General features: G+C 31.3%; 3 protein-coding genes across 3 annotated transcripts; 2 read left to right on the forward strand and 1 right to left on the reverse strand.

The window, feature by feature from the left end:
• The first annotated feature begins 959 nt into the window (after positions 1–959).
• LOC101203814 lies at positions 960–1329 on the forward strand. The gene has a single exon (XM_004143564.2). It carries the CDS (start codon positions 995–997, stop codon positions 1208–1210), a length of 216 nt encoding a protein of 71 aa, XP_004143612.1. The 5' UTR covers positions 960–994; the 3' UTR covers positions 1211–1329.
• A 151-nt stretch (positions 1330–1480) lies between these two features.
• LOC101203570 (glycosyltransferase-like KOBITO 1) lies at positions 1481–6112 on the reverse strand. The gene is made up of 11 exons (XM_031885733.1): positions 5629–6112; positions 5156–5305; positions 5003–5055; positions 4236–4344; positions 3990–4124; positions 3801–3845; positions 3324–3511; positions 2878–3019; positions 2291–2337; positions 2130–2217; positions 1481–1972 (listed from the first exon to the last, which is right to left on the reverse strand). Exons 1-11 carry the CDS (start codon positions 5974–5976, stop codon positions 1697–1699), a joined length of 1581 nt encoding a protein of 526 aa, XP_031741593.1. The 5' UTR covers positions 5977–6112; the 3' UTR covers positions 1481–1696.
• Positions 6113–10138: 4026 nt separating this feature from the next.
• LOC101203324 (ubiquitin carboxyl-terminal hydrolase 24) lies at positions 10139–15898 on the forward strand. The gene is made up of 7 exons (XM_011656610.2): positions 10139–10562; positions 11198–11866; positions 11981–12165; positions 13000–13247; positions 13686–13831; positions 14378–14554; positions 15412–15898. The coding sequence occupies exons 1-7, from the start codon at positions 10548–10550 to the stop codon at positions 15598–15600; spliced, it is 1629 nt and encodes a 542-aa protein (XP_011654912.1). The 5' UTR covers positions 10139–10547; the 3' UTR covers positions 15601–15898.
• The last annotated feature ends 7285 nt before the right edge of the window (positions 15899–23183 follow it).

The raw sequence follows: 23183 nt of genomic DNA on the forward strand, positions 1-23183 counted from the left end.
TGTAACGAATGTAGTGTTCAAACAAAACATCAAAATTTTATCAAACTAAATCATAATCTTTGTGAGTTAAAATACTTCAAAATACAAAATGGAAATATGAAGAAAAAAAAGTATTAAAATTAATATTAAATTAACATTTTTTTTTAACACAAGCAAGCCAAAAACTGAAAGAAAATTAGAACGAATAGCAAAGTCTGCCCAGAAGGATATTCCTCAAAGCAACATAAGAGAAAGTTGATATGTGCAGACATGAAATGTTCAAACGTAAGTTGTTGAGTTGCACCACCTGTTTGCCCATAAGAAATGAAGGGGATGGAAAGGAATTAAACTAACATCTTAATTACATTTGTTTGTACCCAATTTACTTTAGGTTTCTATAGCTTTTAAAGGTTTCAATTCAATTCCACCCCCTTTATTAAATCCCTAAGAAAATTAGTTCTGTTTTGAATAGAGAGACCAAAACATATAAAGAGTTTATTTTCTGATTAAAACACATAAAGATGCGAAGAGCTAGAGGTAGAAGAAAACGTGCACATGGAACAAATGGAAACTCTGAAAACTATATGAACAAATGAAATTGTTTAACCAAATAATATTAAGTAAAGCTGCAAAAAGAGGATTCTTGAGGCAGCCATGAGGATGAAATCATTGAGCAAAGAGGAGGAATAAGAAGTTAAAAAAAGCATTTATATATCCAGCTGTTATTACTTATTTGAATGGTTGTCTCTTTCTGAAAAAGTGTCCGTTGAAGCTTCAACGTTAAGCTGACCGTTGGATGGAATTTCGAGGATATATATATCAAACCTTACTTTTTCTCTTCTTCATAGAATCTCAAGGCTTCAAACACACAAAATTAGAAGAAAAAAATCCTTCAAGAATAAGCCTAGTTTGTTCCTTCTTCTTCGTCCCCTTTTTTTTGTATATATAATCTCATCTCACACACATTCTTCCTTCCATTCAACTCTCTTCTCTCTCTCTTTGCTTGTGATCAGAGATGGGTTTGGTGGTGGTGATCTCTCTGCCTTTGATTTTCTTCTGCTTGTTGCTTGGTTTCGGATGTTACTTTCTAGGCCGAGCAAAAGGGAGACAAGACATACGGACTAATGCACAGATATTCGGTGTGCCCACGCCGCCACCTGGTAGTGGTGCAGCTCATTCGCCATCATCACTGCAGCCGGTTTTCAAACCTGAAAATACCACCAATGTTTGATTAGTAATCAGATCTAAGTTCAATTCTTCACTGTACTGCTGTTTGTGACTTTGTGTATGTAAATTCTGTACTATGAGTTTAAACTTCAATACTCTATGGGTGAATCATTTTTCCAGTTATATTCTCTGTCCTACAAGTTTTTGTGCATTCGATCAAATAGACTGACCTTCAAAGTTCGCTGCCATGATGATTCCTCAACCCTTCTGCAGCTGCAATGCTTGATTAAGAACCCACAAAATATTTGGAAACGATATGAAAGGACAAACAACATACACCAAATCAATTGCATGATTTTATAACTGGCACAATGTATTATACAATGAAGAATAGTTTTTATCTGCTGTTCTTTTCACTCCTAACATCTCTTGGTAGCTAAGGTGTTGTAATGCATGAAGGAAAGTAAGAAGACAATCCACACCACAAACCAGAGACCAAGTAATGACGGTTGTTTTTCCACAAGAATCACGTGTATACCGCCAACCAGGTTTAGAGTTGTTTCGAAGTCTCTATTCCTGGAGGAGATTGCGGTGGGACAGCATATTCATTCCACTCATTGGCGTCAATTTTCAGGGCCTTCCTTGCAGTTGCTTGGTAGTTTTTACTTCCGCCTAGCTTCCTAGATGGAAGAGATTGAGAAGCAACGGCTTTGCTTGAGTTACTGGTAGTGATGGATGACAAAAATTTATCCTTTGATTGAGTTGCAGAAGCAGATGCAATAACAGAATCGAAGATGCCACTCTCCCTCAACCCCTGTATGATCACCTGAACCAAAAAGAGATTGGAAAATTATCTAACTGAGTGCAATAAGTTAGATACTAATCCAAAGTGAACTTCGTAACTGAATTGTTTTAAATGAACAGTTAAATGAGTTTTGAACTCTTTCTAATTTGTCACTACAGATATCAAATAAAAGTCTTACCATAGGAGCATTGATTCGTGTTAAAATACCCTTCTTCAACAACTTGACTTTTACGTCTTTGTCACCCCACACTACGTGTTCACGATACCTAGTAAAGAAGCAAATCTATCACAATCCAAAGACACAAATAGAGAAAATAAAAACTTCATAAAGAGAAATACCAGTTCCTCATTTCTTCCTGGGTTGCAGTAGAAGCAACTATGAATGCCTGCAATGCATATAATTGCTTAGACATTTAAATGATGGGATTCCTAACCCAAAGTAGAAGCAACTAAAAATGATGGGATGAGGTCATCAAAAAGAATAACTTAAAAGAAACTCCTAAGTTCTGGATGAATTCTTGTATCATGAAAAATTTATTCCTATATCTAGGAAATTTTAGACCAATGATTTAAGTGCACACAAAAAGAAAATATATAAATAAACAACTACCTCATGCAAAATGGCACTTAGAAAGAGGATAAAAGTTGTCCAATAATCTCATGTACATAACTTTTCGTTACTAACAATTGACATTTAAATATAACGCAGGCCCAGATCTCAAGAATAGTTTTACCAGCAATCCTTAAGTATAATCACTTCTTTAACGCAGCAGATTTAAGCAGTAACTACAGAAAATATCTCTTCATCCACATCAAATTGAAGTATTGGTTCAAAATGTATTATGACTGTTGCATAACCCTGTTCAAGAAGCTTTGAATGTGGACAGAAGATCACATGCTACAAGATCAGGAAAAACTGAACTCACAACTCTATCAAATTCCAACATGAAGCATCTTTTAACATCATCTTTGGTAGGTTTACAGCCACAGCGGTCACGTCTAGAAGTCAAATCAGAAAATTTTGCATATGTATAGTGTAATACGGCAGCTTCCTCCAATTTAATCTCACTGGCAGATATTTACACGAGCATAGTTAGCGCTGTAAAAATAGCTATCCTAAAACTTCAAGTTCACATTTACACAAGAGATGTTTTCAAATATAGCAAAATGAGTTAACTTATTTACAAATACAACAAAAATTTACTCTCTATTTGTGATGGCCACGATAGGCACAAATAGACATTCATCACTTGAGTGATAGACACTAATAGATGTTTATTGGAATATATTGCAGTCTATCATTGATAGAAAGTAAGAATTTGCTATTTCCAATGGTTTTATAATTTAAAACAATTTCTAGTAAACAACTTACTTGGGGGTTTTCATGTAATTATGCCATCTATGTGCACCATTCGGACGAAGATGATCTTGAACTCGAGCAGCCGATTTCCCATTTCCATAAGTCAAAAAGTAATTTGGGTTACCACGAGTTGATTCTTTGTACATGCCAAAATATGTATCCTTGGGCAGGTGGTCAAAATTTTTCTTGAACATCGAGACCTGAGTTCATAAAACGAGTGTGCAAAGAAAAACCGATGGCATAAAGAATGGCCATGGCAACAGAAAAAATATAAATATATATTATACAATAAAATAATTATGAGCATCCAATATAAGCAACAGAAACCATTTTGCCAAACTATAGTAGTTCCATGCAGATTTTAAATTTCAATGTTTGTATAGCCCTTTGCAAATGCACAAGTGCAAATGATGGTGGATAAGCAATTGAAATTTACAGCCAAACAGCTCAAATAAGTAAAAGAGAGGGAGGGTTAGTGAAAGAAACTACCTCGGTAAAAGGTTCCTTTATATCATCTCTTTCAACACTGCTTTCCTACGTACCCACATTACAATTAGATTGTGACTCACAACAAAGTCAAATTGTAGAAGAAAATTAGTGTTGACAAGTTCAAGTAGCTTCATCATTTCACAACAAAAACAACAAATTACAAAACAAAAAGATAGAATGAACACATACATAGTTAGGAAAAATAACCATATCAACATTTCCAGGCACGTCAAGCAACAATTGCCTCAGGGAGTACTCCTGAGCACCGGCTGGATGTATCAACTCATCAGTATCAAGATGAATTATCCAATCCATCCCAGCATCCTAATATTTTAAGGAGAGAGAAGAAACTAAACAGCACAAGTTAATAGCGATACATTAGAGAATAAGTTATCATCGACAGAGTAATGCCCATAAGAAGAACGCTTTCCATACCCTTGCCATATTGATGGCCATCTCCATATTGAGAGATTGCTTCACAAATAGTTCGTAATTGCAAGGTTTGTAAAAGAAACCAGAAAGCCATGTTTCATTCCAGATCCGACTGAGGATAGCAAAAAGAAACAAGACATCCACAATGAAAAATGAGTTGAGAAAGAACAGGATATAAAATGTTAATAACAGAACTCTTAAATAAATACGATAATCCTTTTCCCCACGAAAGAAAAAGACCCTCTGTCCACCCCAAAATTAGTGATATATATGTGGGTATTTCGGAAAAGCTGGATCATCTATTTGCTCTCTGCCGGCCCTAATATCCAAATTTGCTGGTGTAAGCTTCTTATTCTTAATATCCAGAATTGCATAAACTTACGCTTATGCAAAAAAAGTGAACATGAGTTGGATTAGACTGGGATTTTTCTTTGTAATTAATACCAGCATCAAATAAAAAAATGGAAATTGACTACTATAAAACCAAATCAAATTTTCAAGGACTGGTCAAAATTAACAGAGAAGTCTCAGCTTGATTGGTTTTGTCAATCCTACAATTGGTTCAGTTTTCATCTACACACCCTTACAAGAGAAAAAGATCATGAACCAATAGCACATCTTACATAACTGGGTTCTAGAACTTCCAATCAGACACTATGACATTTCTAAAGAAACTCAAAAAAATTAGCACTTCCTTAACCTTTCTATTCCCTTAAACGAAAGTTGTTTCTTATAATTTTTATGGTAAAAAAATGGCAGAAGTTCTACACCTTTTTGCCTGCTGCTCCTCTAACTCTTTTGTTCTGAATATCAACCTCACTCCCTGCAAGGCCATGTCAAATCCATGCTTAACAAGTGCAAAAAACTCGAATACAACAAAGAGTGGCTCCAACTAGGAGTAACTAGAGAGCAATTGAACTCACATTAATTGACTCCAAAACTCTAACCACATCAGGAGATGCAGCTTTTCCCTCCACAAAAAGTAGGAAGGTTGTAACCCCAATGACCTTGTGATAGAACATCCAAGGCAAGATTTGCTCTAATCCTGCTGATGTACTTGTTGTAATGCATATCTACACATCACGAGGGAAAATGAAAGAAACACAACAAAGAAAGAACAAAGTTTATGTACTAATTTCCATCAAAATCGGCACAAGGAAGTCTCAGAATTCCCATCAGAAAACAAAAATTGTTATCTCAAACAAACTCATTTCCCTTTCTTATCAGCCATCTAGGAAAAACAGAAAAAACCCACCTTCACCTTCACAAATCATAACCATTTCTCAAATCTTAGCTCCATTCCACATACCAATTAATCACCAACACAACTCATAAATCAACTTCATGACACCAAGTAAAACCCAAATTTCATAGAAGAAGAAGAAGAGCAATAGACCTTAGGCTTCAAATTTGATCCGCGATCGAACTTCGAGTCGTGATAGTACGGGAACGAGGGCGAAACACTCCGACCGAGATTGAGACAATCAGAGGCAGAAGGCGTGGAGTGGCGCGAAATCGGGGAGAGTGGGGAGGCTTCCATGCCGGGGAACTGGTAAGATCCCGGCGGGGACCAGCGAGTGGCAGGGTCAGTGATTCCGCCACGCCATTGGAGGACGAAAGCAAGAGATGCGAGAGTGAGAGGGAGGAAGGTTAAAAGAAGAAGGACTCTGGAAGTAGAGGATGAGGAAGAGGGCTGAGTATGGCGAAGTGGAGTCTGCAAGTGAGTGTCGTTTGGATTCGGCATGGCCGCGCGGGCGAGGATCCTTTGGAATTCCGGTAATGACTCTTCCGATAGCCGGGAAATTGATTATCGGTTAACTTATAAAACTATTATCAACCAAAAATAACTTTTGAAGAAAAGTTTTGAGGTCTTAATCTAAACACAATTTTAAAACAAATTATTACGAATGGGAAAAAATGGTAAAAATATTAAATGAGTAACCATCTGAACACTTCCTTTTACGTACTTTTATATATGTTTCTATAAGAATTGGAATACCGTTTAAAAGAGGAAAGATGAAATATCCGCATTTCCCTCATCAATTTCAATACTGTCTTTGTTAGTTTATAGACTATTGATTTCAATAATAAAAACAAATTACTACTTTAATTTTTCAGTTTGTTTCAAACTTCCAACTATATACATTTCTCTATACTCAAATTCTTAAATATATTAAAGAAATATTAATGATAAGTGAACAAACTTCCTAAAACAATTACAATAATTAATTTCGTTTTAAAAATGACAAAATTGAAAATAAAAAACTTTATTCACTCCCATCTTTTTATATTATATAGATTGTTTAGAAATATTTCATTAGAAAAAGGAAATTTCCAATTTCATTTTTTAAAAATAACCCTTTTTTAATAGTGAGAAGTACAAATTAAAAGAATACCAAAACACTAAGTTTCCCTAACACCTAAAATAAAAATTCAAAATGAAATAAGATCTTATTTAAATTTAGTTTCAATCACTCCTTCTTAAAATCAATTAGCTTGGTCCGAAAAGATTTCACATTCGTTAACTGAAAAGAGGATTTTTTTTCCCCCCGAATATTAACTATCAATACACTGATAACGTAAATATTTAAGAAATTATATAGGGTAGCATTTTAAAAATATGATATAGTAAATATAGCATATTATTTTATAATTTTGTAAATATGACAAAATTTTCACTTTCAATCTTAAATTTGTTATTATTTCTAAATTATCATTCAATAACTTATTTATCTTCATATTTTTAATGTTCTACTTATTATTTATTTATTTGTCCATTTTTTAAGGTCCTATTTATTCATTTTTATACTATAAATATTTTTTTTGTTCTTTTTGTCTTAATTTTGATTTTAGAATATCAATAGTATAATAATTGCAATATGAAATATAATGGTTCTTGATCAGAGTAATTTAACTTCATTTGTGATTTTTTTTTTACTTTTCTCGATGTGTATTTTGAGTTAAAATTTGATTTCAAATGATTTTGTTTTATTTTTTTTAGAATGATTTTGTTTTGGTTTTACTTTGTCTCATTTTTGTATACCACAGTTGTGATATACTTATATTATATGTATTGGTTGGTTGATATACTTGCTACGTGATTTTCATTTTCTTTAAATTTTATGCAGTTCATTGTAGTATTATTAAGTATATGAATGATATAACTCAGTGTATCATTATCAAGTATATCAACAATATATTATTAAAACATATCAGTAAAGTGAATCATTATCAAGTATATGAATCAAGTTTACAAGTGTAAATCAATAGTTATCAAGTGTATATGTAGGACTTCAAGCATATTAATTGTATTTAATCAATCAAATGCATAAGTGAAGAATACTAAGTGTATTTGCACAATGCATCAGGTATATCAAACATATCATGTACATCAAACGTATCAAATTTGTTGATTGTACCAATGAAGCATGACAAATTTATTAGCGGTGTATCAAGTTTATCAAATTTATAAGTGAAGTCTTTAAGTGTATCAAACTAATCAAGTGTATCAGGGTCTAAGGTTCATCGAATATATCAAGAAGAGTCAAGTTTAGTGAGAAGTATTATGTGTATTAAGATGTTTTAGGTGTGTATCAAAAGGTATCAAGTGTATCAAAGAGTATCAGGTGCATCAAGTGTATTTATCAAAAGTATCAAGAGGTATTAGGTTTATCGAACATGTATAAGGTGTATCAAATGTATATGAGGACATTCCTGACATTTTATCTATTGATGTGTGGGTTGGGTTTTGTTTTTGCCATTTTCAAAAATTATAAAGTATGTGTGCTATGGACTTGATTATTATAACTTGTTTTTGTCATTTTTGCAAATGTCAATAATTTTTCAAAATATTTGTTTTCGGTATGTACTTAAAAAAAACAGTGTTACATAATCAATTTTAAGTAATATTATCCATAGTATGTTTAAATCATATAAGTTGCATTTAAAAAAACTACATATTTGTTTTCCTATGAATAACACAAATAGATATGTGTGCATAAAACAAGCCTCAAGGATACATCTCCAAAATTGTAGGGCTTGAACACACTACAAGAAACCGGGGCTCTTTTGACGCAGAAAAAGGTATCGGTAAAAGCAACTTTGGAACAAAGGTCCATCCTCGATGCATAAAAATATACATTGGCTGAGACAAGTATTCCCGACGTGGTAGTTCAAGACATCGGGAGAAGATAAATAAATATTTAATTCTCATATATTTTTTGATGTCTCTTTGCACGACGTTGGAAAAAATTTAGTTATTATCAATGTCATAAGTAAAACATCAAGAGAGGTTAAAACTATTTTCGACGTTTTACTTATGACGTCAGAAATAGAGGTGTCTCTCGATGTTTTTGATTTGCGTCGGAAATTTTCCTATAAAAACCCACTTCAGTTTTGTAAGTCACAGAACTAAAAGGAGAAGGTCGAGAAAAGTTGAGAGAGAGACTGAGAAGGAGAGAGATCCACGTCGTTGCTTGCCACCGTCCTTGTTCGACCGTTTGTCGTCATATGTCGTCGTCACTCTTCATTCCAATATGTGGTTTAGTTTAATTATTGTTTTGTTTTAGTATTTAGATTTCAAATTAGTTTTAGTATTTAGATTTTGAATTAGTCATATGTTTTAGTATTGAATTCGAATTTGAAGTGTTGTTAGGATTTAAAATTGAAGTTGAGTTTGAATTCCAATTTGAATTTAGGAATAAATGTTTTATATTATTTGTATACAAGTTTAAGGGTGGATGCATATACCTTCCATTTAATAATGGAAAGTATTTTTTTTTTAAAAAAAAAGAGGAACTCCCGACGCACAACATTCAGTGTCGGAAATTCCTAGACATCTCTCGACGCTAGATTGACAGCATCTTTGACGTTCATACAACGTCGAGGGATGTCTAGGAACTTCCGACGTCAAATATTGTGGGTCGGGAGTTCTTTTTTTTTTAAAAAAAAAAACAAATACTTTTCATTATTAAATGGGAGGTATATACATCCACCCTTAGGCTTGTATACAAATAATACAAAACATTTATTAAACTCCATCAACATTACATCTTAAAAATAAATAAATTAACTAAATGATAATAAGAAAATAAAATAGCAAATACAACTAATAAATCTTTCATTATTAAAATCGAGTTCCCATCAATTGAGGGAAAAAGAATTACCTTATAGGAATCTTGTAGTAATTCATTGACGTTGTACGGACTTTCTCGCTCATCAACATCATTTTCTCCCAAAATCATGTCCACTACTCTCTAACATGAACTACCTCAATAGATTTTGCAACTGATACGGTATTGCAGAAGAAACTGAAAAAGTGTTGCAATAATGGAACTACGTAACACTGTATTATTTCTTCACCACTTTTAAGCTTGGAGATAGCGTTACTCTTTATTCACCGTTGATATTGAAGGTTTATGGTTATATTCCTTCACTACTTTACTATCACATACACCGCTATATTTACTATTATAGTTGCCTTTAGGGGTCAAACGGTGATAGCAACATTAGATGTGTTAAATTCTTAAATTGAAGTAAACGTGATAAAAAAAACAATTCAATTACGTTTGACGATGGATGACCATTATGAATAGATCGATTCATGCAACTTCATTACTAACTCTAGAAAATTTGGTTATATATTAGTTTACTAATGTAGGTGAAGTTTGAAATTTGGAGTCAATCAAAACTATTACTCTCCTCCTTGTTAAACGAAAGGAAGTAAAAAGTTTCAAATCATCTCTTGGTCTTGGTTGATTATAGAACAAAAGAAAAGGGTAAAAAAGAAAGGAAAAGTTAAGTAAAAAATATAAAGAAAAAAAGAAGAAGAATTACTAAAAATATGTATGAATTAAACCGTAAACAAATAATTAATATTTGTTAATGGAAACAAATTATGGCCCATCCGTAGTATCTCTCTATCTAGGGCTTCCATTTTCCAAATATAATTCAAAGCCCTAAAAACGGATTGGGGAACACAATTTCTTCTTCTTCTTCTTCCTCTTCTTCCTCTTCAATCTCGTCGGTACGCAGTCGATGCTCTGTGCTGTGGTTCTGGTCGGCGAGGAGGGCCATAGAGAGGGTTCAATTGTCAAACGCTCTCTCCCTTCACCCACTGCTCTGTTTCTTCTCCTTTCATGTCTTCAGTCGGTGGTTTGCCTTTACCTGCTCCTCATCCTTCAGGGTCTTCTAAAACCCTAGCCTTTCACTCCGCTTCTTCCCCTATATGCCTCCTTCCTTTTCTCCTTCTTTATTCTCAAAACCCCTGTTTTGATCTCAGGCCTTTTTCCTTGCAATTCCAATCCACTTTCAGACATGAGCGATTCTAAGGTATCCCCCCCTCCCCTCCTTTTTTTCTTTTTTTTTTTTCTTTTTCTCTTATTGGGTTTTTGAGTTTTGCTTTGTTATTTGGGTTTAGTTTTGGTTGAGTTTGACGGTATGGAGTTGTTGGTTTTATTTGACAACCAGCATGCAATCGCAACTGCAAGTATTGCATCAAGTTTACTCCTTTAGCTAAATGTTTATCTATTAAATATAATGTTGCATATGGGTCATCTTGTACAATTTTTAGTGGTGCGTCGAGAAAATCATTTTGGTGACTTTCTATTCATCGCGACCCACGTAAATGCATGGCTTAATTATGCATTATACAATCGAGAGGAAAACTTCTCAGTTTCATTTTAGGAAGCATCTCAGGCAATGCATGGTCTATCACGTTGATATATGAAAATTTTCTTTGAGTTTAGATGGAGGTTTTTATGTCTTTTGTCATTATTTTCTCAATTTATTATTAGACTTCAGTTTCGTTCTGTTACATGACTTAGTAGTAGTTAAGGGAAAATTCTATCGGTGGATTTTTACTGTTTGATAAAATGGATTTAAATAATGTCACTGTATTTGTTAATTGTTTGTACATTGGTGTGTTTGAGACCTCTGAACTTGTGGACTTTTTTTTTCTCTACCAGGTTCTATTGTTCGGGTCTTTCACTGAAGACGAAACCAATTCATGGATGCCACCTAAGTTGAATGTTAGTCCCGGAAGGCTGGTTAACAATGTAAACGTGCAATTTGGTTCTCTGAATTTTACAGACGGAAAATCATTGGGCAGTTCTGCTGACAGTGAACTGAAAGGACCTTCTGGTTCCTCAACAGGATCCATTACTTTTGGGTCCACTGATTTAGCGAGGGACGATACTGAACTGGAAATTGTCCAAAGAAGTGAAAGTCATTCTCCCCTGGAATCAGAAGTGCCAAAGGAGAATGGAAGTAATTACAATTCTAATAAAAGCTTCTCTTGTTCTAATGGGGTGTCAACAACAAAAATAGATGACATCGATGCTTCGTCATTATGTGTATCAAATGGTCATCATAACAATTCTTTGAATCAGTTTTCAAGACTGATAGCAGAAGATATTAAGGAAAATGGTAGTATTGATCATCTGCCAGAAAATGTTCTCAAAGAGAATTTCAGAAGGGCATCCAATGTCTCTGTTACTTCCTCCACTACGCTCCTACCTCGAGGTTTAATAAATTCAGGGAATCTATGCTTTCTGAACTCAACTCTGCAGGCTCTTTTATCCTGTCCTCCTTTTGTTGATCTTTTGAGAAACTTACAGAATCGTGAAATTCCCAAGGTTGGTCTTTGCTCTTCCCATTATATTCTTACAGTGAGAAGCAAGTAGATTTTGAGTCACATTATTTTTTGTAAAATATATGACAAACTCTTGAATGTTGACATTTTTTTTCAGGTTGGTTATTCCACACTAACTGCATTTGTAGAGTTCATATCTGCCTTGGAAGTACCTAGTTCAACTGTTCTGAATAGGGATGTGGCTGCTTCTGACGTTGGGAAGCCTTTTATCCCTCTCATGTTTGACGGTGTTCTTAAAAATTTTAGTCCAGATCTACCCAGCGGTATCTTAGGCCGTCCGAGGTTTGCAGACTTTTGCTAATATCTTTTTATTTCAATGCCTAACTCTCTTCCTTGGTTGTGGTTTTTTTTAACATTAAAATCTGCAGTTAAGCTGAATATCAACATTGATACAGTGGTTCTTTTCTTTTTCAGTGTTGTTGTGTAATAGTATTCAAAATTGACATATTGTAGAATTCTCTGCACCTGGTGCAGATATTCTTCCTATGAACTTTATCTCTCTTGAGATTATCTTGCAAATTATTTTTTGACTTCCTTTCACATGAGGTTCACATTAAGTTTCTAAATATATATTTTTTATTTTTTTATTTTTGATATTTGACAGTCAGATATAGGGTCGGATTTTTAGTGGATAACTACAGGTTTATGTTACTAATAATTTTTATTTTGAAACTCTTAATCCACTGTAATTTTCTGAATTTAAGTGCTTTATTGGACCTAATTCTCAATGCTGTTAAGAGGTTAACTATAGTTTTGAACTCAATACCTAGAACTTGTTCAAGAGGTTTTGAGTATGTGTAAAAGGAAAAATAAAAGAAAGAAAGATATGTAAATGGGTTCTAATGTTCGATTTAATGATACTTTATCATAAGTGAAAGAAAAGAAAGATCTATTGGAAAAAGTTGCATACTCATTTTATTTTTGTGCAGGCTTTTTGATAATTTTTCTACAATGATTCACTTGCACTTTTCGTTTTAAGAAAATTTTTTATTGGAAGTTCAATACGAAAGAGACCTCCATTGCATGCCATGATGTCTATCAAAATCTTAGATTCAATTCACCTCTAAAATGCTTGAATGGATTAAATCTTAAATTCCTGTCATAATGCTTATTCAGGCAAGAAGATGCTCAAGAGTTTTTAAGTTTTGTCATGGACCGGATGCATGCTGAATTGCTGAAGCTTGATGGAAAGTCTTCAAGTACCAATGGGGGTAAATCTTTTGTAGTTGCTTCTGCAGAAGATGATGAATGGGAGACAGTTGGGCGGAAGAATAGAACTGCTGTAATGAGGACACAGAGTTTTGTTCCTTCAGAGTTGAGTGAAATCTTTGGGGGGCAACTGACAAGCATGGTGAAAGCAAAAGGTAGCATATGCTTTTCCATATACAGGCATGAAAGTCATGGGTTTTTGGTCTGATTTTGTTTTGCTTTTGCATTTTAATGCAAATGGAATATTGCTGCAGATAATTATCATTTAGAAGTTAGTGTTTTTTGGAATTATTGTGCTGCTTACCAGTTAATTTGATATATTTGGAAGTTTTGGCAGCTACTTAACTTTTGAACTACTGCGATCTGGCTATCTCTCTGTATGATGCACGTGTGCAATCTCCCCTTTAGATTAATATTATCTGAGCCATCATGACTATAGGGGAGGGGGCTTAATCACTCCGGTGGCTTTAGGGATGACCATCTGCATGGATTATTATCTTCTAAAGCTGAATGTTTTATTGCTGTTGGGATATTAACATACTTCTTCTTGATATCATCACCTCTGATCCAATTTATGATATGGAATTGAGCAGGAAATAAGCCCTCTGCTACTCTCCAACCATTTCTTTCACTGCACCTTGATATTTGCCCTGATGCTGTTCGCACCATTGAGGATGCTCTACGTTTGTTTTCGGCACCAGAAACCCTCGAAGGGTACCGGCCATCATCTGCTGGGAAGGTATACTCTATCCTGTATATCACTGAACTCTCTTTCTTTGATCTTTTGCACGAATCTTCCATGCATTTTCTTTCATTATTCTATTTACTCTGCCTCTTGCATTTATAACTCTGGCCCAATGAGGATTTTGGGATATTGAAATTTTACTCCATTCTATCACTTTTTAGATTGAAATTTTGGTTCCAAATTAGAAAATGGATTTGTAAAGTTCTGGTTCTGATTTAGTTGAGTATAGACAAATTCTATCTATCTGTTTAGTTTTAGAAACTTATTGCTTAACAATCTGCTGGAGGTGTTCTTAACTAATAACAAATAATGGAATGGATATTTATACAAATTGGTTCGGTAATAGAGGTGGTTGGTTTAAGATTAATTATAGGTTGCAGGTGGTTGGCATACATAGGATTGTTGAAATCTGGTTTTCTTCATGGATTATGTTTTTGTATTGAAAGATTGTATGATTGTATCCAAAATCCTTGAGCACATTCTTCACTAAGCGTTCTTTTAGTTTCATATGTTTCTAAAATTGAGATACACTTTCTCTAGGCTGGTGTCGTTGCTGCTAGTAAATCTGTGAAGATACAGAAACAATCGAAGATAATGATCTTACACCTGAAGCGTTTTGGTTATGGAAGCCACGGAAGTACCAAACTGAATAAGCCTGTGCACTTCCCACTTGAGCTGGTTTTAAACCGCGATCTTCTTGTCTCATCATCCACAGAGGTATTTACAATCTATCGTTTTTTACATTATGGTATTTTACATTTGTCGGTTGAAATTGTTTGGTATTAGGGTTAGGGGTGCGAGATAGAGATGGGTGAACTTTTGTCTGGGGAGGTGTTTCTGGCGTGCTAGTTTAGTTTCTTTGTTGTATTGTGGGGTATTTGAAATTTGGGGAAAAATGAGATTTGTACTGCATCTTGACGGTGTTGATGTGAAATTCGGGTGAAATTACCAAAATAGAATTGCGGATTGGGGATTGCGTTTTCTTGCTCACTCGTTATTGATCTCTCTCTCAAAGAACGCCCTTCTTCTCCCTCTCTCTCACTTACTTTTGAGTCTTGCTCTTTGACACTCGATCTATCTCTCTGTAACACAAACTGAAACGAGAAAGAGCAGAAGTCGGCCGAAGCTGGTCCCGTGGTCTTGCTGGAGAAGAAAAGCAAAATTTGAAACGAAAAGGGGGATAGTAAGGAAAACTCTAAAGATGGAGAAAGAGAACGAGAAAGTGGGGGTAGTTTTGTGAAATTGCTTGAGGATGATGTAAGCAGTCAGAATCAAAATTTAAAAAGTGGGCCATAAATCATTTTTGGTCTTGAGAAGTTGGTCTTTGAATCAATTATCTTCGTTTTAGAGTAGTCGAGAAATCAAGGAGGAGGTGGTTAAGGTTTAATGCCTTATCTGTTTGTGTTGTTGTTACCTTCGTTTGTATCTTGGTCTTCTCTTGGATTGGAGTCTTCTTATAACTTTGTTTGGACTCCCATTTTTCTGAGACGCATTTTTCTTATTCTTGTAATGTAAGCTCAACGGTCAATTAGGAAGATAGTTTGCTAATTGTTTGCCTTTTGCAATTCTTTCAGGGTAGGAAATATGAACTTGTGGCTACCATAACCCATCATGGGAGAGAGTCCTCAAAGGGACATTACACTGCTGATGTTCGATACCATAACAACCAATGGCTTCGATTTGACGATGCATCTGTCACTGCAATCGGAAAGAATAATGTCTTACATGACAGGGCTTACGTCCTCTTCTACAAACAAGTTTAATGGACTCAGAGTCTCCTTTCTAGATCTAATATGATATCGGCCAACTTAGAGAATTCGTTGTGAAAGATAAGATGCTTGAGTTTGGTGATAATGTACGATCTGCTTTTATGGGAATGTTGGTTTTAACTCGTTATCTATTCTTTATACGAACCTGTTCTGTAGTTAATTATATTTTTAACTTTATAAGCAATGTGTAATACAGCTTGGTCGTTGCTTAAAAAAGTTATTTTCTTATATTTTGAAGGAATAGATTGCAAGACAAAAAGCATCTCATTGATGATGAGTTTTTTGAGTTTAATTTCAATCTTACTCATAAGGGCTTATTTGAATTTTTGAGATAAAATGAAATCATAATAATATTAATAGAGAATGATCTGAAATCTAAAATGATTGGATTTTACCAGATTTCATATGATTTGAAGGGAAATTACATGATTTTCTCATTTTGGTCGACTTTTGTTCAAATTTTAATCTTTTATTTCTTTCTTAGAAGCTTAGTAAACTTCACACCCTATTTTTCAAATTTAACCAAATAAAAGGAAAACTAATGAAAAATAATCTTTCACATCTAATTGCCTTGATTTACATAATAAAACCCATTTTCAATTTAGATGGTTAGGCATTATTCGGATAATATTTTATAAAATTATGTATATTTTTTGTATCCAATTTGATTTACATGGTTGAACCCTGTAAACGTGAGTTTTAGGAAGATGCCAAATGTGTACTTACTTTTTTGTTTTTGGCAAATGTATATTTACTTATTCAAAATGAATTTGATTAGCCTAATAAAAGAAAAATAAAGAAAGAATGATTTGATAGGAGTAACTTTCCTTATTTATCATCATATATTATATTTTCATAAACATAAAAAACTGAGGTGTGATGTTTAATATCCCTTTTAGACCAAATAAAGCAAACCGAACTTAGAAAGCACAAATAGAGACAATATGTATGCAATTTGCAGCCATTGATTTTTCTTCTTCTCTTTGTGGAGAGTTCATATTCAAACTTGAAAGCTTTTCATACTCTAAACACTAAACTCTCTCTATGTATATTCTCAAAAACTATGTTTTATAATAATAATAAAAAAGTAACTTCACATTCTCTAGTAGTACAAATATTAGCAATATGAAAGACTATGTCAAATTTTAAATTACTATGGTCTAGGCTCTAGAGACTAATGTATATGAAGGGTATATAAGACAAAATTTGTACTTTATATTCAATGAATTTGTTGAATATTCTATTTAGTTCTTAATGTTTGTGCCCTTTTTTCTTTCTAATCTATGTTAACAAATTTCAATTTTATCCTCTTATGGGTTTATTTTTTTTTTCTTTCAATATTCAGTTTTAATATTCTTCTCCTCTTGACTTTAAGATAATATTTTTAAAAAGGTTGTAATTGCTTGGTGTGTGTTCATTTAATGAGACTAAAGTTCTAACATTTATCCACTTTACTCACCTTTTATCCCAAACAATAGCAACAATTAAATAATCAATTTTAGTTCGCTCTTAACCTATAGTTTTTGTAGTAATAACAATCACGAAATTTTATTTTCATTCTTATTACTATGGTATTAAAAGAAGGTGTCGTGTTAGTTAACTCTCACTAAATTACTATAGTTAAAATTAATAAATCCATCAAGTTATAGATATCATTTAGTTTAAAAAACCTTAGACTAAAGAGGATAAAATGGAACAACGGACTTAATTATCTATTCAATATGAAAATTATTTGACTAGTTAAACTTAAAAAAAAAACGTTAAAAAGGTTAAGAAGATGAAAACTCAACTTAGCATTCATTGAAAGAAACATGAATACTATTATTGTTGACATAAATGAACGTAATTATGAAAAAGAAAGAATCAAATTTATTGTTGATCCCTATAATTAATGTGTGTGCTACAACCACAACAAAATCCCAAAACATAAGGTTGACCAACGAAAATTAATTAAAATGAAGGAGAAATATATACTATATAGTCATTTTATTTGACATTTTTTTACATTAATTATGTAGATCTAAGTTAGGAAAAAAGTTGATACATAAATGAAAGACTTAAATTCGCCCACCATATACCATATTTTTATAAATTATTACAACTTACTATGTTTCTCATTCACAAGCAGCTAACTCCTCATAAAGATAATGAACAAACACTCCATTTTCACACACCCTTTTTTTTCTTTTATATATGAAAACCACTTTCAAATTAAGACATCCATTGATTAATTATATTTCAAAGCTTTCACATTGCAATAAAGAAAAGGGAGAGATTGATAAGTTTGACATTAATTCAAGAAAACATGCAATGCAAGAAGAAGACCAATATTGACAAGGAAGTCAATGTTAGTGATAAAATAAGAAGAAACTGTTTTTATAATTTTTCTTCTTTATTATAAGGTTTAATGTGGAAAACCACATCTTCTTTCTTTCTTTCTTTCTTTCTTTCTTTCTTTAATATGGGATTTAAATTTTTGGAGTTGGTAGGTTAACTAATTTGATTAATTAGCCTCACAAATGTTTACTTAATTTAGTATGATATAGACTAGAAAATGAGAAGACCCATTATGGTCTTGGAGTTCAAACATCACACCTTCTTCATATATATATATATATAACAAGAACACATAAAAACACATAAGAGAATTTCACGTAAATCAAGTACATTGATTGCTCCAAGAAACAACAAAGGATAAAAACTTCCAAACGATTGAAATATCAAACCAAAGAATTTGACTTAACCACCTACAAACGTAGCAACCCTATCTTCAAATATGATAAATAATAGCATATCAAACTATTTTCTAGACCTTACTCCGTCAATTGATTGTTTTTACTCATACGACAAATTCAATTGAGGTCTAAATCCCAATGAGATATCATATATATGTGTGAACGCCTTGCTCGTAATAACATATCTCCCAAATAGCATAGCTAAAAGAACAACTAAAGAATAAATGATCTCGAGATTCAACTTTTTTGTGTGCAAAGAAATTAGACGATACTAAAGATATCAAGACACCACTTATTAATACGATCGTGCATTCATGGTCGATTTTAAACAAGTAGTGGGATACGTGGATACGTAGCTAAAACTAACTTGTAAGTACCTAAAGAAAAAAGGTTCAAATTGAGGACATGCAAAAATCTCATACTTACCAATTTCAACCTTGTTTAATACAAAAATTTATAACTTAGAACCAACTTCACAAAATTTAGGAAAAATTATCTTTAATATTGTTTTTCCTTTGCGTCCTATCAATTTTAGTTTGTACCAATGTTAATAATTATATGCTTTGGTTAATGAATATTCATATCAATGAATTAGTTAACTTTTTTTTTTTTTTTTTTTAATTTTAAATAATGGTATTTTGACTTGTTTCAGTGATGTTGTTTAAAATTAGTATTATATTTTTTGAAAAAAAAATAAATAATGTCACAAATAAGTATAAAGATAAGAAAAATCATTTGACATTTAACATTTTACCTAATTAACTTAGACCATCTATTTGTCTCATTTGGCCAAAGTTTGAGAGTTATTTGAGTTCTCAATATCTTCTTTCTATTTTAATATATAGTTTTATTTAGTATAATTAAGTGGCTGCAAAATCATCTATATATAGAACGAACTCTTATTATTATTAAGTATTCTTATCATTATTATTTTCTAAAAATAAATAATAAAAAAAAGTCTAATGTGGCTGCAAAACAACTTGCCCAAAGTCTCTCCATTTTTATCTCTTTAAGAAATAAACCACATTAATTTTGGTCCATTTGAATTTTTGAACTCAAAGAGTTGTTGAATAATCCATTCAAAATTCATCCACATATGGAACTTTCTAATATAATATATGGTCTCAACTTTAAAAAATAATTATCCAATTACCTTTTATCTTTTTGCCGACTTAGATCTACTTCCAAATATCAATATTAGGGACGAAGTTTCATTTTTTAACGTAAATTCTACGTTAAATAAAAAAAAAATCTTTAATATTATTGCACATTTTGACATGGTAGGAAAAATTAGTTGATATTTTGAAATTGTAAAATATAATAATAAACATGTTAAAATGTTGATTTATTATACATATAAAAGAAATTAACCATAATATATATACAGAGTTTGTAGATATTTTGATAGTATGTATGCATGTAAACATATTAGAGATGTCTAATTATAATTAGAATGTGCATTCACATTGATTTGATTGTTGACGAAGAGTTCATATATAAAATACTAACAACACAATCTCATGAGATTAGCTTTTCTTCCCAATCCATGCGTTCAAACCATTTCACACCTTAATACATTTTTTAAGAAAATGGATGTTTTAATATTTAACACTTTTCTACTTCTTAAGATCATAAATATTGTTTTAATATTTACAATATTTAAGTTAAAGGGTAATACACTATTTAAAATAGATATTCAAATCCTACTTAACTTCTAGAAACTACATGATTAATAGTTTAATTATATTTTTGCATATAAAATATTATTCTTTTTAATAGGATTTTTTTATAACTATTTTCTTTAAATAATAAAAAATGTATTGAAAATCATGATATAAGATTAAATAAAAAGAAACAAATACTTTTAAAAGTAAAGAAAAGTAAAATAAAAAGATAAGAAATATATTAGAAGGTAGGTGGAGCATTTTCTCGTTTATTCTAAAAAGACTATATAGAATAGTCAGCGTTATATTGTGATGATGGTTTTTCAAATGATTTTCTAAATTATACGATTGTTTTTTTTTTAAATTACTTTTTATTTTATTTTCAAATCTAAATAAGTTATTGTAAAACATCGTCATCAATCATAAAGATGATGAATAAAAACACATTAAAAGATTGACAAAATATCGAATGAAGTATTGATGTTTTTGTTTTTGGTGTACCTCCAGATTTCAAATCTAACAAATCTACGACAATATCTTTTATTTTCTATAATTATCTTATTCATTAAAGATGTATATTCTATATTTTGTACTTTACTTTTAAATTCTAATAAAAATAAATTACATTTACACTTTTAGATTTGAAAAACATAAAATCTTTTAAAATGAATAGTCAAGTAGATTTTAAATGAAAGAAATACTATTAGTATATATTCGGTCGACACAATTGGTGAAGTGTTAAATTATTTTTAAAAATATAAATCTTGATTTATGTAATTTAAAAAAATAGCTCATTCAATAAGAAGAATTTCATTGTATAAAATTTAATTTGATAAAATCATAAAAGCTAAATTTTAATTTTAAGATTATAAAACTAAGCTCTAATTTATTTCAAACTAAATTAACTAAATTTATAATTAAACCTACCAATTTTTTTTATTCTTTTTAAAAATTGACGTAGGAGATCTCTATCAATGTGTGGACGTGATTTAGTTACAAGGTTGGCCATTGGATGGGCCGACATGTCGGCCAAAAAAACTTTATATATCTATATATATTCCCATTTTTTTCAAAATATTTAAGAAATATGCCGACACATCAGTAATTTTGGTGCTTTGCTTAGTTACAAAACCTTGATTTTAACCTTTTTCAGAATAGGAAAAAGAGAAATAATAACGTTTGAAATGATTTTAACTTTACTTCCAAACATTATTAAGTTATTTATTTAGAGAAAAAACGCGTTAATTTGTTTGCTTTTCAGTAATTATTGTCACTTAGCTGGTATAGAGTAGTAAAATTATTTCTATATTTTCAACGTTTGAAAAGTATATCGGTAACTCCTAACATCACACATACGTACTAGTGATAATTGACATCATATATATTTTTATAATTTCATATTTTGAAAGTCAATAATCATAGGTCGGTTGACACAACGCTTGCACGCTATCGATTTTGAGATTAAAAGTTTACGCTTAAATATTTTTTTAAAAAAACAATTTTGTCATTTAAACATTAAAAATGGTTCAAAAATTTAAATTAAATACTAATGTTTTAATTAACCAATTGAATTATGTTAGTAGAGACTTAACCTATGGAGAAAAGTGGTGGATATTGTACTATATAGTAATGGAGAAAATCTTTCATGCACTTTTATAATGTATTACTCTAATTAACATCATCTTATGTCACTCTCAACCTAATAATAACTTTCACCCCACTAATATAATAAGATTACATATTCATTGAACCATATGTTTAATTTTTCACTCCCTCTTTTCTTCCACTTCACACATAGTTGTACAATAATTACTACTAAAAACCAATAATTATATATAACATTATATATAATTAATTAAGACATTGGGTATTGATAAATTTTAATTTGTAAAAAAGAAAGTAATTAGCCAGTTTGTAACATAGAGTAATCTTTATAACATTATATATAGTTAGTTCACACTTGACCTCAGAGTAGTACTTTGCTACAAATCTAGTACACAAGCTAAGTCAAACTTGAAACCTGCCAAGGGTTTTTATTTTATTTTATTCGATTTTATCTCTATGGTTATTTAAATAATTAACCTATTTCAATAATTGGAAGTTTTGGGATCATATACATCCAATTTAACAAACCTAATAGAAAACTATATATGTATATTTTATAGCAACTTTATATTTACCTTACCATACAAATATCAATTAAGCTCACCAGGTGTCACTTCTTAACAAAAAAAAACACTGCATTCTTTCTTAATTATCAATAGAATGAATGCATCAATTTTAAAGTTAGAGATTCAATTTTCTTATTAGATAATTAATTTATGAAAGATATATGTCTAAACAAGTTGAAACAATTTACCTTACTAATTAATTCATCTTAAATGATTTTTTACTTCAATCTTCAAATATTAAATTCTTATAAAACTTGTAGGATTAACTATATATTTAAATCTTAATTAGTTTGAATGGATCATAAATTAAATTTAAGACCATTTGACTATTGAAAGTAATGATGATTGATGTGCCTAATTACTTTTATTTTTTATCATTATAATATTGATAAACACTACACCCAATTATAAATGTGTATATATTAAATTATTAGTCCTACTTATGTATATAAATATACAGAAAATGACAATAAATTTTCAACACATCATTGGGGTTATTTTATATTTTCTTTCTTTCTTCTGGATGTTTGAAAAATGTGACCAAAAATAAGAGAAACACAGAGTCAGTTTGGAGAGAGGAATTCAAACAAAGAGAAAAAAAAGCTGCAAATTTAGTCAATTTATAGTGCCACTTTTTTATTTTCAAATTATTTTAAGTTGAAATAAATAAAGATAGAATTACAACTCTATGGGTCTGAAAAAACTACCAAAACTTAACATTGCCACTTGCTAGCTTTTATTTTGTTATATAATAGTATATTTATAATCTATTTAAAAAATAAACTCGTAAGTCATTCTTAACATTAAATTAAATTTACTAAGCGAGGTTATAAGCGCAACAAATAATTGATATCCACTCAATTCATTTAAGATTATAACTTTAAAATTTCATATATAAAAGAAAAGAAAATCCAACATGTTATATCTCTCAGTTTCATGCATAGGTAGATTGACTGAAAAATAAAAAATCTCTCTTTTTTCTTTTAGATGACAACTTGTTTCCTTTT

This window comes from Cucumis sativus, chromosome 5 (assembly GCF_000004075.3).
Source record: "Cucumis sativus cultivar 9930 chromosome 5, Cucumber_9930_V3, whole genome shotgun sequence".
Taxonomy (NCBI): Eukaryota; Viridiplantae; Streptophyta; class Magnoliopsida; order Cucurbitales; family Cucurbitaceae; genus Cucumis; species Cucumis sativus.